Consider the following 14,072-nt stretch of genomic DNA (forward strand, 5'->3'; position numbering starts at 1 on the left):
GGTCCATATGTTTTCCTCGATGCCTCAACACACCAACTTAAAACTAGTCTGCACCTGAGTTGGCTCGCTAGGACCCTTCCCAAATTTCTTTCTGTGAACCTGGATATGCAACACCTCCTAAGCAACAGCTCTGAGACCTAGAGGCTGGCTCTGCTTCCCAAGCAAGTTTCCTGGGCCTGACTCAGGTACCACCTTGGAGAAAACACAGCCAGAAAGAGTAAAAAGGGCTGCTGGTTTTATGTTTGTTATAATGTGATAGTTGCTAAGTCATGTAACCTCTCTGGGCTTCAAGATATTAAAATGAGGGGCTCAACTTGGCCCCCTATAAGTCCTCTTCTTTTCAGACATGGAGTTAACCCACCTGCATTGGACCAAGATGGAGCTTATTGCATCCTCTTAGAAGCTCCTTCTTCCCATGTGATGTGGGCCAACCAAGAGGATTCACAAGGGTCACTGGACACTGGTGATCTGTCTCTTTCCCTAGGAAAATGAGTAGAGATGTAAGTCTTCATGTTCTCCTCTGAATTCCATTCAGTTCTGCAGTGCTCTGCATCCAGGAGTTGTAAAAAGGACTGAGAATGACAAATGAGTCCATAGCAAAGTTCCTGACTGCAGGCAGCTGGCAGTCTAGGACCTTGTGTCCCAGACACACAGGCCAGAGGGACAGGGAGAGCCACTTCACTCTTAGCCACTTCACTCTTAGCCACTTCACTAGATCCTTCCCATGCATTATCTCCTTTACTCCCTACAAACCACTGGAGGTGGTCTTATTGATTGTCTTTTCCAGATAAAAGATTCAAAGGTTAAGCTTGTTTCTATGGGTAGCATGTGACATGACCAGGAATGTACATGGTTGACCAGAGAGCCCATGCTTTCTTGCCTAAATCAGGCTAGGATCCTCCCAGGAGGAAGAACATTATAGAAATAAAAATGGTGAATGACTAAAAGAAAAAAAAAGAAAGAAAACTGCTTTTGATTAAAATCCAAGCTCAAGGTCTTTGGCATGGCCTTTCCTCTGTGGCACTCTCCTGTTGCCTTCAGAGCACCACCCTGTCTCATTTTCGGAAGTTTTTATTTGGATATATTTAAAATCTCATGACTGGTATGTTTAGGGCCAACTTTGCTGAAACAGCTAGATCTTCCAGTACTTTTAGATAATTAAATTCATTTAAGCCCCTGTCCTGTGGTTTCTACAATCCCAGCAGGCAGGCCTGCTCCTCCCTGCCTGCCCCTCTGAGCACACAACCTCACTGGCTCCCCTTCTCCAGCTTTCTGCTCCCTACACTGCTGTGGCTTCGGAGTTTGGAGCCCACCTTGTTTTCCACGAGTTGACAACTCAAAAGAGGGAAGAGAGTTGATGCTTCTGGAAGTTTGGGGTGACAGAAGGTTTCCACATGCTGTCAGCTACCTGCCCCTCTTTGCCAGAAATCCTCCTCTCACTATGGTTGAGGTCCTGTGTCTCTCCAGAGTCCCCCCTGACTCGATTTTACTACATCTTCCAGTCCCTGCACTGTTAGACTCCCCCCAACGACCTTCAGTACTGAAGGTTAGAGATTTTTTTTTCCATTGAAATGCCCTCCCTGGAGGTAGAAATGCTACAGTTTTTACTCTTTAATGTAATTGTGCATCCCTGTTACACTATTTTTCATTGTCTCTATCCTTTATGACCATTAGTGACCTCCTTCTGGAATGAGGCCAGCTGGTATTCTCAAAAGATTATATGTTTTCTGTGTCTTCTTCACAAATGGATCTCACTTGATTTGCTATCTGTCATAACAGCCAAACAACGCTGGAGTTGGCCGGTAAACAGGAACTCCAGTGGTGCTGGCATGCCAGGATTATTGCTCATCAACAAGAGGACATTAGCAATGATTAGTGTGAACAGAAGCTCACTTTGTAAACACTGGCTGCAAAATTCAAGCCATCCTTCATGTAGGAACCATTCTTCTTGCTGACAAATAATGTCTATTTTCTCCCACTCAAAGGCAGACTGAAAGAAAAAGCAAAACTGGTTTATAAATGATCTCAAGACGTTCCCCCAAACAAGTGTAAAGGGTGATAGGTGGATCAATTTCCCAACCTTGCACAGGGTCTTTCATAAAATGAGCATGCTCTTATATCCATGCTCTTAATGTCCTATAAACTAGAACATTTCCCACGTGGAGGCAGGAGACTGGGGGTGGGGGGCTCACCCAAAGAGTAAACCAAGTATAACATATCTGGATGGGACTAGGTCTAGCAGTTATGGCTTGTCAGATGTGATGTGATCCATGCTGTCTCAAAAGTGCATGTTTCAGATTAAATGAGGCAGAATGGGGTGAAGGAAAAAAGGCATAGATTAGAAAGTGGGTTAGAGTTCTGTCACTGTCTAGATTAACACATTTAAGATAAACCCATTAATTGCTAGAAACTATAATTAAAGAAATGAAATCAAATCTTTACCTCCATCCATAAGCAAAAACAAATTCCAAGGGACTTAGAGATTTAAATGTGAAAATGAAGACTTTCAAAATGAAAGCAGACTTGGTCTTAGCATCCCCATCTGTAACCATCAATACAATGGCCTCTCTACAGATAAACTACATTTAACAAAATATGTTCAAAAAAGTATCAAGATACAAATAAATAAATATTATAACATGTTTGTGGATAGTAAGATTCAATATCACAAAGCAATGACCCTTCCCAACCAATCGAAAATTTAATACAGTTCCAATAAAAAAATGGATTGTACTAGTATATTGAGATTGATAAGCTGCTTTTAAAATATACACTAAAAAATCAAGAGCCAACAATAGCCAAGACATTCCTGGAGAAGCAGAACAATGCAGAAGAGGTTTGCTGTACCAAATGTTAAGATTTATTACAAAGTCACTGTGGTTAATAGAGTGTGGTGTTGGCACAATACAATAGACAAATAGAAAATAAAACAGCCCCAAACAGACCTGCACATATATGAGAACTTGATAGATGTCAGAAGATCATACGAAAAGAAATGAAATCAGATCTTTACCTCCATCCATAAGCAAAAACAAATTCCAAGGGACTTAGAGACTTAAATGTGAAAATGAAGACTTTCAAAATGAAAGCAGACAGTATCTTTATGACATTGAGGAAAGGAGGTTTTCTTCAACAAGATACATGATACATTGAATTATAAAAGGAAAAATGCATAAATTTGACTCTGTTGACACATAAACTATCAATGCACGAACTGGGAGAAGCTATTTACAACACATATACCTGGGAAAAGATAGTATGCAGAATATACGGAGAACTACTGAAAATCAATTTTAAGAACATTTTTTAGTGACAAATATTTTAAAAATCACCACAAAGGGAAACAGGAATAGCCAAAAATTAGATTCAGCACTTCATCAGTACTCAGGAAAGTACATGTTTAAATCTCAATAACTTTCTACCACGGAATTAGTAAAATTGTAAAAATCTGATAATTCTAAGTATTGGCAAAGATATGAATCTCATGGTTTATGGTTTCCTTGGAAATATAATTCTTCAAAAACTTAGTAGACTCTTATCTATTTTCTTTCTGATTTTACATGCTAGAAACTATAATTAAAACGTTTTTCTTAATAAAATTCTCAGATCTAATTTTTTTCTGTGCTTCCTCAACCAATCCCTACCCATCAACTTGATGGAAACTAGCTGAAGATCATCAGAAACAATAAGTGGGAGGCCACATCCCTAGTCTGATCTTTGCTTTAAGAATAAATTTTAATGGATATTTTCTAATTAAAATCTCTCAGTGTTATAGCTTAAATTGGAGACCAGGGCCAGGTTTATTGGCTAGGACCTGTGCATTTAAGAAAGGCTCATGCCCAGCACGGTGGCACATGCCTGTAATCCCAGTGGAGACTGAGGCAGGAGGACTTCCAGTTCAAAGCCAGCCTCAGCAAAAGCGAGGTGCTAAGAAACTCAAGACCCTGTCTCTAAATAAAATACAAAATAGGTCTAGGGAGGTGACTAGTGGTCGAGTGCCCCTGAGTTCAATTTCTGGTATACACACACACACACACACACACACACACACACACACACACGCCCACACACACACACACACCAAAAAAAGAAAGGCTCATGTTTGGTTTCATGTTCTGTTTCCATTTTCATTTTGCCTTGACCCACACAAAGTACGTAGCCAGGATCTTTGAGACTAGAAGCTGTTGGCATTTGCCATTCTGCAAGATCCCAAATTGGGGGACTTTCTCAAACTCCTTTTATTTTTACTCATAAACCAACTAACTCTTATCTGAGTTCATTTCTTTTTCCCAATTCCTTGCTAAACACAGCTGGTAACAATCAATAGGCACTATTAAAATTCACTTTACCAACCTCACCCCCTGGGATCCAGGCTCAGTAGACACAGTCTGCCTTCCCAGGCATCATACGTGGCACTTCTAACAAATGGATCGCTAGAGTCCCAGCTTCCAGTCTCAGTGTCCTTGCCACCTGCTGCCTGCCCACATAGCCAGTGCCACATGTTAGACTTTTATCAAGACAACATTGCATGTAAGGTACCAGTTTCTGTTTTAGTTAGGAAAACACAAGCAAGCAACTGTGTCAACTCCGAAACACCAATACCCTTAACAAAACCTAGGTTTATCTCTTGCTCAATTAAATTCCAAATGGCAGTAAAGGCCAAAGGGAAGGGCATCGTTCCATACGGTCAAAAATTCAAGTAGGTGAAAATTCTGCTACATTTAACAAAGGGCTACTTAAGGTATTCCTCAGCACCTGCGTGCAGAAGGCAGGGGTGGGATGAAAAGTGGAGGGTTTCTCTGTGGCTTATTGGAGTCAGATCTGGGGAGGAGAGACATCAATTCTTCCCCTAGTCCCCTAAAGCAGAACTTAGTCTCATGACTATAACCTGCCAAAAAGGCAGTTGGGGAACATAGTATAGCTGCATGCCCCAGAGAAGGAAAGGGTTTGATGGACAGCTCACTCATCTCTGCATTATTAAAGGCCTGCCTGGATTCCTGGTTTTGCCTGAGCTAAGAACTGAGGTGCAGACATGGCTAACTGGTACGTCAGGTGATACCTTTCAGATCTGACTGTGACCTACAGTTGGCACTGGGCTGAAAACCTCTTTTTGGGAAAATAACTCAAAAGGAATTTAACCTGAAAGTTCAAATATATGCAGGTATGTCGAGCTAATGGGGAGAAAGGCAGCACTTGGTGAGGAAAAAAAGCAGGGGGTGGAATAAGTCCTCCAAGGGCCTTAAGGTCAAAAGGAGATATAAGTTCTGGGTCACCCATGACTGCTCCAACCTAATCACCCCAGCCTCTTGTCAACAGCTGTGGAGGGCAAAGCTGACTGTGAAGCTAAGGAGGCAGAAAGCCCTGGGAACTTAGGTGAGGTGGCTACTACAGGAGCCCCTAGCCTCAGAACACAGAGGAGTGAAGACATGTACTTGTTTCCTGCAGAAGCACTTTGAGAGCAGGTATCCCAGGAAAGAGCAGCAATGCTGAATAATTCACAACCCAGACACAGAGCTGAGGCCAAGAGCAGTGAACAGAGAGCAAAGCAACTGCCCAGGGGCACAAACTCTAATAAAGGGAACTTGCAGGAGTGGCTTAGAAGTGACTGCAGCTACCAAGCACATGGTGCCCGGCCACAGCCCCTCCAGAGGGGATGGATAACAAAGGGGAGGTCTGGGTGGAGTGGCCTGGTGCTGCCCAGGGCAGCAGCAGGGACCATGGAAAGCATGATTCAGATAAGGTCACCACTGAGGCACAGGTGGTGGCCAGGGGAAGATCCGGGAACACTTGGAGACCACTCCACCCCCCTTGAGTTTACCGGAGAAACCAAAAAGTCAAAAGAATCCTGGGAAGAAAATGCCCAGTCCCCTACAGCTAAGCAGAGGAGGTCAAATGCACACACACACACACACACACACACACACACACACAAATTTAACTAATGATTTCTGGGAGCATTCAGGTTTATATTTGGAAATAAAAAGTCACAAATAATTAAAAATAAATGTTTAAACTTTAAAACTTTTAGTAATCTGGAAAAATTACTAAGAAAGTGTATTCAATTTTTTAAATCAACCTGAAGGACACAAATTTTCCAACACAGGAAACATACTTATTTTAAAATATTGCCAGTAAGGCTTCCTTGTTTCTAAACAAATCACTTGCACTTACTATAGGCCCACAGATGGACCTCCCCACCTGGCAGGAATGAATTTTTGCCTGCTTTAAAATCCAAAGGGACCCATCGCTCCAGCTTCAGGTGTTCAGCCCACATGAAGAATGGGCTCCCAGCAGCTCAGTTAGGGGCCTGAAGCCTGGAGAAAGTTGAGAGTTGGAACTGGCCATTTGGAGACTATATTTGGGGCAGGGACCCCACTGGGGATTCACCCTGGAACTAAACAGTCTAAATAATGTGTTCCTTTCAGTCTCAGATCTAGTAGGTCCACTGCCTCCAGGCTGCCCAAGCCATTAATGCACAGTGACAGCTGAATTTCACTGCTTTTCACTCCAGCTCCGCAGCAAAGCCTGAGTAGAAATAATCCTTTTATCTCCCAATAAAGGAGAATTACCGGCATTTTGTAGCTCAGCTCTCTTTGAAGAGCCATCTTTGGAAGCTGGGGCTTTGCATTTCCTGAAGTGGTCAGATTAAAGACGCTTTTCACTGATCTCATTGGCAGATCGGAGAGCAAGGTAGTTGATTATATTGTCACCTAGTAGCCTTGTGGAAAGTATTTTGAGTTTCCATTTTAAACAGATTTCAGAGCACAAATGTCATTTTCAAAAACTTTTTGGAATGACCAACTATGTCTTTAAAACCCAGCTGTTACACACTGTTTAGAACCCAGCTGTCACCTAGGACCAGCAAGTGGAGACACTTCAAAAAGATATAATTTGGTCTGCTATCATCTTTCTTTGTCTCCCACAGGAATAATCCCACCCTGGTAATTTTCTGTTGACTAAAGATAACATTGTATAAGGTAGTAATATCTCATGTTTTCTTCCATAAAGAGAAAGCTCATATTCCTCCTAAAAATGCAGTTAAAACTTCATCATCCCAATTGGCAGAGTAACTGACATCCCAGCATGAAACTTGGCACCCCGAATACATTATTTTACTATAATTCTCAAAGTAACTCTGTGAGGTTACTGTTCTATGATTCATTTTTTAAATGGGGAAGTTGAGACTAGGAACCTTAGGCTATTTGCCTAAGCATTCACAGACAGTCATTGGTGGAGCTGGAGTGTAGATTCAGGTATGACTCTGAAGCCTGCGTCCCTCCCAAGATACGACCCTGGAAATCATGGTTCTCAACCTTTGCACCTTCAACAATTTGTACTGTATAATTCTTTGTTGAAGGAGAGAAGACTGTCCTGCATGTTGAAGGATGTCTAATTGCATTACTGGCCCTTCTACCCACTGGACACACACACACACACACACACACACACACACACACAGAGTTGTGGCAACCAAAATTGGGTCTAGGCATTGCTCAAGTCCTCTGGAAGGCAAAAATCACACCCAGTTGAGAACCACTGCTATAAATGTTTCTGAAGCATCTGCTGCCTTACGGTGCTTGGGTTCTGTGGTTTTAGGAAATGCACTGAATAATTTAAAGACCTTAACAATATTTAAGAGTGGCCTTGGGCTGGGGATATAGCTTAGTTGTTAGAGTGCTTGCCTTGCATGCACAGGCCCTGGTTCAATCCACAGCACCACAACAAATAAATAGATAAATAAATAAATAAGAGTGACCTTGTGGGGTATGCCTTAAGAAATAAGAATCGATTATAAGTATTTTAGTTATTTGCACCTAAAAACCTGTTATCATTTGTAATAGTGTGTCCTTTTCAATGAAGAAATATTCACACTACAAAAATGTTTGAAACTTGCTGCCTCAGAAATTCGGCACAGACTTCTTCAAAGATATTCAAGGTCTTCCCAGCTCAGTTCTTCTTTGCACCCTCAAACCCCACGCACTTGCAGGCTACATCCAAACAAGATGACTCACCATGGTCCTAACACATCCTCCACTTTTCTTGTTTCATGTCTCGGCTGAGAATGCTCCCTCTGCTTTCCCTATCTCTCCCAGTGCTGTACCTGCACCTCCATCTTTCCTGTGGAATCCCTCTCATGTCATTCAAAATTGACTCGATGTTCTCAGCATTTTCCAACTGAAGTTGGCCTCCCTAGTGGACAACAGCCTTGCCCCATTTGGCTTAGATGCTGACTGGGCCTCTGAGCTGGGCTGTTACTAGGGCTGAACCATTTTGTCCAACTCAATCGCACCAAGTTGAATCATGTAAGAAGGGAGGCTGGCTTTTTTTCCCTGTTCCCTCCCTGAGGTATGTTCTGGGGCAGGTCTGTGTCCATCCAAAGGAAGGAGACCTTTTCCAAATTTCTTAGAAGGTACCATATGAGCTGGTAAAGTTCTAACAGGAAAATCTCTTTCACAGAAGCAAAGGACCCAGGACCAACATTTCACCCCCAAATTTACCATCTCTCTCCTCTTATTGCACTGAATTCTGTCCATGATGTTTTGCCCCTGTCTCATCTATGAGAAGTTATTATTGATTCATTAATGTTAAGTAAACATTTTATATTCGTATCAGTATTACATAAATGGAGAAAACAAAACTCCTGGGCTCCTCTAGCTTATATTGTAGTGAATTCTTATTTCACCCCTCCCACAAGTGTTTTACTATCACATGATAGCCCAATACGATTACAGTTATATCCAAGCTCAGATGTATGCCAGTTGTTTGTGTTGGAGCTTTTGTTGGGAGATTTTGAGCTTGAATTTTGTTGAGTAAAGTTTCTGAGTTAGATGAATGAGTTGGTCTGGGATGACCATCCTAGCAAAATGACTTTTGCTCAGGTTGCCGAAGCAAATATATAAGAGTCTTGGCATAGCATGGAGTTCGGGAAAACAGTCCCCAACAGAGAAGGTCTCTTCCCCTCTGGTCACATGGTCTAATTCCAGCTGCAGCTGATTCAGACCATCTGACCATGTCTGCATCCCACAGCATTCGCATAATGTGTTAAGTTTCAAACTGAGCAGTTTCCAGCAACCATCCTTGAGCCATTTTCACCCTAAAACTATCTGAGGAAAGCCTTCTAGTCATAGGCAAGCAGGACATAAGTGGTCCCATCCATTGAAAGCCACAGGTCTAACCTTCAAAGTTTCTACTGGTAGAAACAGAAATTGACACATCTTGAGCACTCCAGTTGACCATTCACCTGTTGTATCTACAGATGGGAAACTGTGCACCAGCTACAATCGAGGGCTCATCTCAAAGGCAAAAATTAAGGCCATCAAGTACAGCATTGTCATCATCCTTGGTAAGCAATGTCCCTCCTTGGATTGCAAAACCGTATAAATGTTTCAAAACCAAACTAGTTGCAGGAAGCCCATAAAAGGAAGGAGTTTGTGTATAGCACTTCTATCTTTATCTGCTTGGAAAGTAATGTGTGAGACTCATCAGTCCATCTGGGCTTCTTTCAAGGGCCAACATTTGGTTCCTAATCTTTCTCCTTATGAATAAAGTCACCCATTAAAACTCTGTGTTGCATAACTTGGGAGTAAATTAGATTAGGACCTAATTAGCTGTTTATGCCAAGATCGCCCTGTTAACTCAGGTGCTTCCTTTAATACACACTGTCCTCTAGGGCTGAAAACAGCAAAGGTGAGATAGAAGTGCATTCCATTTCTTCTGGATATTTAACTTCCATGCACCTTTCCTTTCCTTTCTCTCTATTTTTAACATTCCATAAAGTCACCTTGCACCTTCCTGTCTGAAATTTTCTCCTCTTGGATGAATGCATGGCTTCCTTCCCCACCTTGGTTTGTTCCCTAACAATGACATTTCCTTCAGCCTCATTGGCAAGTCTTCTAAAATAACCCTCCTCTAGCCTTACCCTAACGTGTTTATCTTCATGGTCCCTTCACTTCTTCATGGTCCCTACTTCTATCTACACACACACACACACACACACACACACACACACACACACTCTACTTACTATCTCCCTTGCTAGAGCAATAAATCCATGAGGACAGTGACCTGCTTTTGTTATTTACATTATTGTTATCAGCAAAGACTAAAATAGGGTTCCCCATACACTACTCAATTAATATGTGTTAAATGAGCAAATGAATCGAGATTCACAAGAAGAAAAGGGATTTGTGCTATCTCCTTTTTATTTAGCTGAAACACCCTCCTCCAGGCTCCTCTGGCAGCTCTTAGAAGCTCCAGGAGAGCATTAGCTGCATGTCAAATCACCAGAGCAGCCTGTCTCTCCTTTCTAAAATGCAACTGCAAAATGCCAAACAGACCACAAACAGTGTGACTCAGCCAGCAGAATATGGGCACAAAACAACACCGCAGGCGGAACTGGGGAGAAAGTGCATACCACTCACCAGGCCCTGAGAAGCCTTTCTCAGAGGTTTCTGAAGTACATCAAAGGCTCTCTTTGCCTTCCCAATCAGAATCAGATGCATATTCCCTGGATATTGAGCTGGGAAATTCATGTTTATACATGTATTTCAGAACCCCATAAGCCTTTATCAGGGACCATATTTCTAGCCCCTACAAGATCCTTTCAGTCTGCAAGCAGGTATGCCCATGAGAGGGTCAGTGAGTGTTGGCAGACCAAAATGGCCCTTTCTATAACAAACACTTTGTAATGCCTCTTTATCACCTAAAATGGCATGTATAATACATTCTGCCTTGTATGGTTAAAAAAAATCAGTGTACTACTCCAACAATTATCTAAAGTAAGAGTAGAAATAAAGTAATTTATAATAAAATAACACCAATTTTGACATGTCACTATGTGGCCACAGCTACATGAGAAGAATAATGAAGTAATCAGATGCTTACACCTGAACATCGTAATAGCTACGAATAAAAACCAATACAGGTGTGTTTTCATGGAGGCATAAAGATATAGTATTGCTGTCAGTGACTTGATTTTCTAAGCAGACAAATGAACCATGGTAAAGTTCCAAATTAATCATTCCTCCACTTATAAGGAAATTACATTTCTGAAAAATTCACTTTTTATTAAAAATATCCATGTACATATATGAGAATTGGGTTTCTAGCCTGGGGGTAATTATAAACCAACCAATGTCCAGTTGGACATATGAAAAATGTTTGGAGCATGAAACAAGTTTTTCCTGGTTGGGCTGCTGCCTATACTATACAGTAGGATGGGCATCCCTGTGACAATCTCTCTCTCTCTCTCTCTCTCTCTCTCTCTCTCTCTCTCTCTCTCTCTCTCTCTCTCTCTCTCTCTCTCTCTCTCTCTCTCTCTCTCTCAACACACACACACACACACACACACACACACACACACACACACAATGCAGTTTTACCCTTGATATCCCAGAACCACTTTTCTGAGCCAATGTTGGGGTTAACTACCCAGGGTCCAGAATTCTCATTGCTGTTTTTGTTTGAATGGGCCCCATTTAATACACTGCCATCATCATGAACTAATTCCTTATTTCAAAACTCCCAAGCAAGTTACAGAATCCCTCTTGAACAATTATGGAAGAAAAATTTCCCAGCATCCAGCTGGCTGAAGAAGTCCATTTGCTCCTACTCTTAGAAAAATCTTGTGGGTGGGAAAGTTGTTTGGGAGAGAAGAGTGGCAAAGCTGTACCCAGACAGTAGGGCAGCACACGTGAGTGTTCAGGAAACCCCAGAGTATGTTGCTCTGTATTAGTCTATGCTCTCTAGGGAAATATGAAGAGATAGATAGATAGATAGATAGATAGATTGATTGATTTTGCTTTATTTTATATATATTTGATTATTTTTTATATATGATTATGGAGGCTAAGAAGTCTGAAGATCAGCAGTTGATAAGCTAGAGAATCAGGAGACAATGGTCTAAGTTCTAATCCAAGTCTGAGTTCAAAAGTCTGACAACAAAAGAATTAATTATTTAAGTTCCAGTGTGACTCCAAGCATGAAGTAGAAGACCAATGTCCTAGCTCAAAGACAGTCAAGCAGAGAGAGTGAATCGTTTGTCACTCAGCTGTATTTTTCTATTCAAGCCCTCAAGAGATTGGATGAAGCCCACCCAACCTAAGGAGGGCACTCTGCTTTTCTTAGTCCACTGATTCAAGTGTGAATTTCATCTGAAAACAGCCTCAGAGATGCATCCAGAATAACGTTTAGCCAAATATCTGGGCAGCCAGGGGCCCAGTCAAGTTGACACATAAAATTAACCCTCACACTCTGGATTCCCACATCTCACTCATTTTCTTTGAGGATTTGGAGCCAAGCAGAATCAGGGTCTTCCACACACCTATCTGTTTGGACAGGGGTATTAGTTGGATGTTTTCTGGTATTTTCATGTCATCAACATCAACGCAAACAACTTTTCTAAACTGCATGCACAGCCCTAAAACATCTCTGAAAGATTCCAGATGCCCGAATCCTCCCAGTTGAAACTCCCATGAGGGCCAACTAAAAAGAGACCCCTCAGCTGTAGCCTCTGTGGTGCCTAATGGTTCACTTCTCCCCAGCTTTCATCTGCTGTTGGAGCCCATACTTCCTCTTTGACATTTTGGACAATTTCAACCTCCTTCCAGACACCAAGGAGCGTTTTTATGCCTCCGTGATCATTCAGAACCTGCCAGCACTGAATAGTGCCATCAACCCCCTCATCTACTGTATTTTCAGCGGCTCCATCTGCTATCCCTGCAGGTAAGTGGTACTCTTACCTGGGTCAGACACACAGATGGCCACCACATTCTGACTCCAGCGTGGGTTTTATTCATCCCAAGGCAGGTGACAGTCTCACTGTTTTATAGATGAGACATGAGAGATCAGAAAATTTCCACTAGTGTGACAGAATTTAACCCAGATTGGGCTACAGTCAGTGCTCTTTCTTCTATACCACTTCCTATAATAATGGCCTTAATCATGACACATTTAGAAGGTCTTTATTTTGTTTAAAGTTTCTCTATATGAATTGCTTCAATATAATTCTATCATGGTAACAGGAAATGGAACATCTTTACTATTTTATAGCTAAACAAAGTAAGGCTCACAGATGAAATGAGGTTATATGAATAACTAGTAGCAGAGCTAAAACTAAATCCCTTCCATAACTATTGTCATTCTGTTGGGTTTCACCTGTTTTCCTGCACAGGCTAGGAAGAAGGTAGAGAAATTAATAGGAAATAGAATAGTGGAATGGTTTAAGGTTTGGACTTAATACCACTGACAGAAGTTTAAATCCTGCCATTGTTTACCCATAGCTATGTGTGATCTAAGTTTTTTAACTTCTAAAAACTTTAGTTTTCTCCTGTGTAAAATCGGGCAAATAGTGGTGTCTTCTTGGCCAATAGTGTTTCTGTCCACTGGGGTTTGGTGCTGACCAAAGGTCTGCAAGTGGTGGAGAGGGAAGGTCAGGATATTACCTGTCAAGTGTCTATCCGTTGTCTGATCTTTAATAATTCTTCATTAACAATTATCTCTTAGTATCTCTACTTTCCTTTACATCAGGACAAATTATTTTCCCTTACTGCTTTATTCTGACTTTCTCTAGGGAGCAAAGATCACAAGGCTCTAGAATGACATGCCGAGAAATAACGGTAAGACATGAGATGCAGATTCTGTCCAAGCCAGAATTCATCTAGACCCTTGGACAATTGCAGTTGTAGGCTGAGTCTCATGAGCTCTTCTAGGTCCCCACAACCAGCTTGTGTATGTGCAAGGAGCCTGAGCCGATTTCTCCACCCTGCTCCTCTCATCACTTGGGAATGTGCAAGATACATGTTCTAATGAGGGTGTGTCATCTGCAATGGCAAGTATTAGCCAAAACCAACTCACCAACTATCCACGGGAACCAGGAAAGACACTTTTCTCTTCCTCTCTTGTGATTTCCAGCCCTCCTTCCTTTGGCCATACCCAAACCCAATGGACAGAGACGGTACTAGCCCAAGGTCCTGGTTTGGGTGAGCAAGGAGACAGACAAGCAGAAGGGACAAAAGGAAAACAGCAAAGTTATCCATAAATCTTCTAATTATAATTTTAAAAGTAAATAAAAG

At 41.8% G+C, this 14,072-nt stretch overlaps 1 protein-coding gene across 3 annotated transcripts in view; it reads left to right on the top strand.

Moving 5' to 3' along the window:
* Nucleotides 1-13,661, top strand: part of Npsr1 (neuropeptide S receptor 1) — a 191,206-nt gene extending 177,545 nt beyond the window's left edge. For 2 of the 3 annotated variants that reach the window (XM_026387631.2, XM_077796778.1), the window contains 3 exons: nucleotides 9,257-9,343; nucleotides 12,543-12,723; nucleotides 13,571-13,661. In XM_026387631.2, coding sequence (XP_026243416.2) covers nucleotides 9,257-9,343; nucleotides 12,543-12,723; nucleotides 13,571-13,661 — 359 coding nt within the window. Of the gene's footprint in view, nucleotides 1-9,256; nucleotides 9,344-12,542; nucleotides 12,728-13,570 lie in introns of those variants that run through there. The other variant, XM_077796776.1, reaches the window with a different exon arrangement.
* The last annotated feature ends 411 nt before the right edge of the window (nucleotides 13,662-14,072 follow it).

This window comes from Urocitellus parryii, chromosome 3 (genome assembly GCF_045843805.1).
Source record: "Urocitellus parryii isolate mUroPar1 chromosome 3, mUroPar1.hap1, whole genome shotgun sequence".
Lineage (NCBI taxonomy): Eukaryota > Metazoa > Chordata > Mammalia > Rodentia > Sciuridae > Urocitellus > Urocitellus parryii.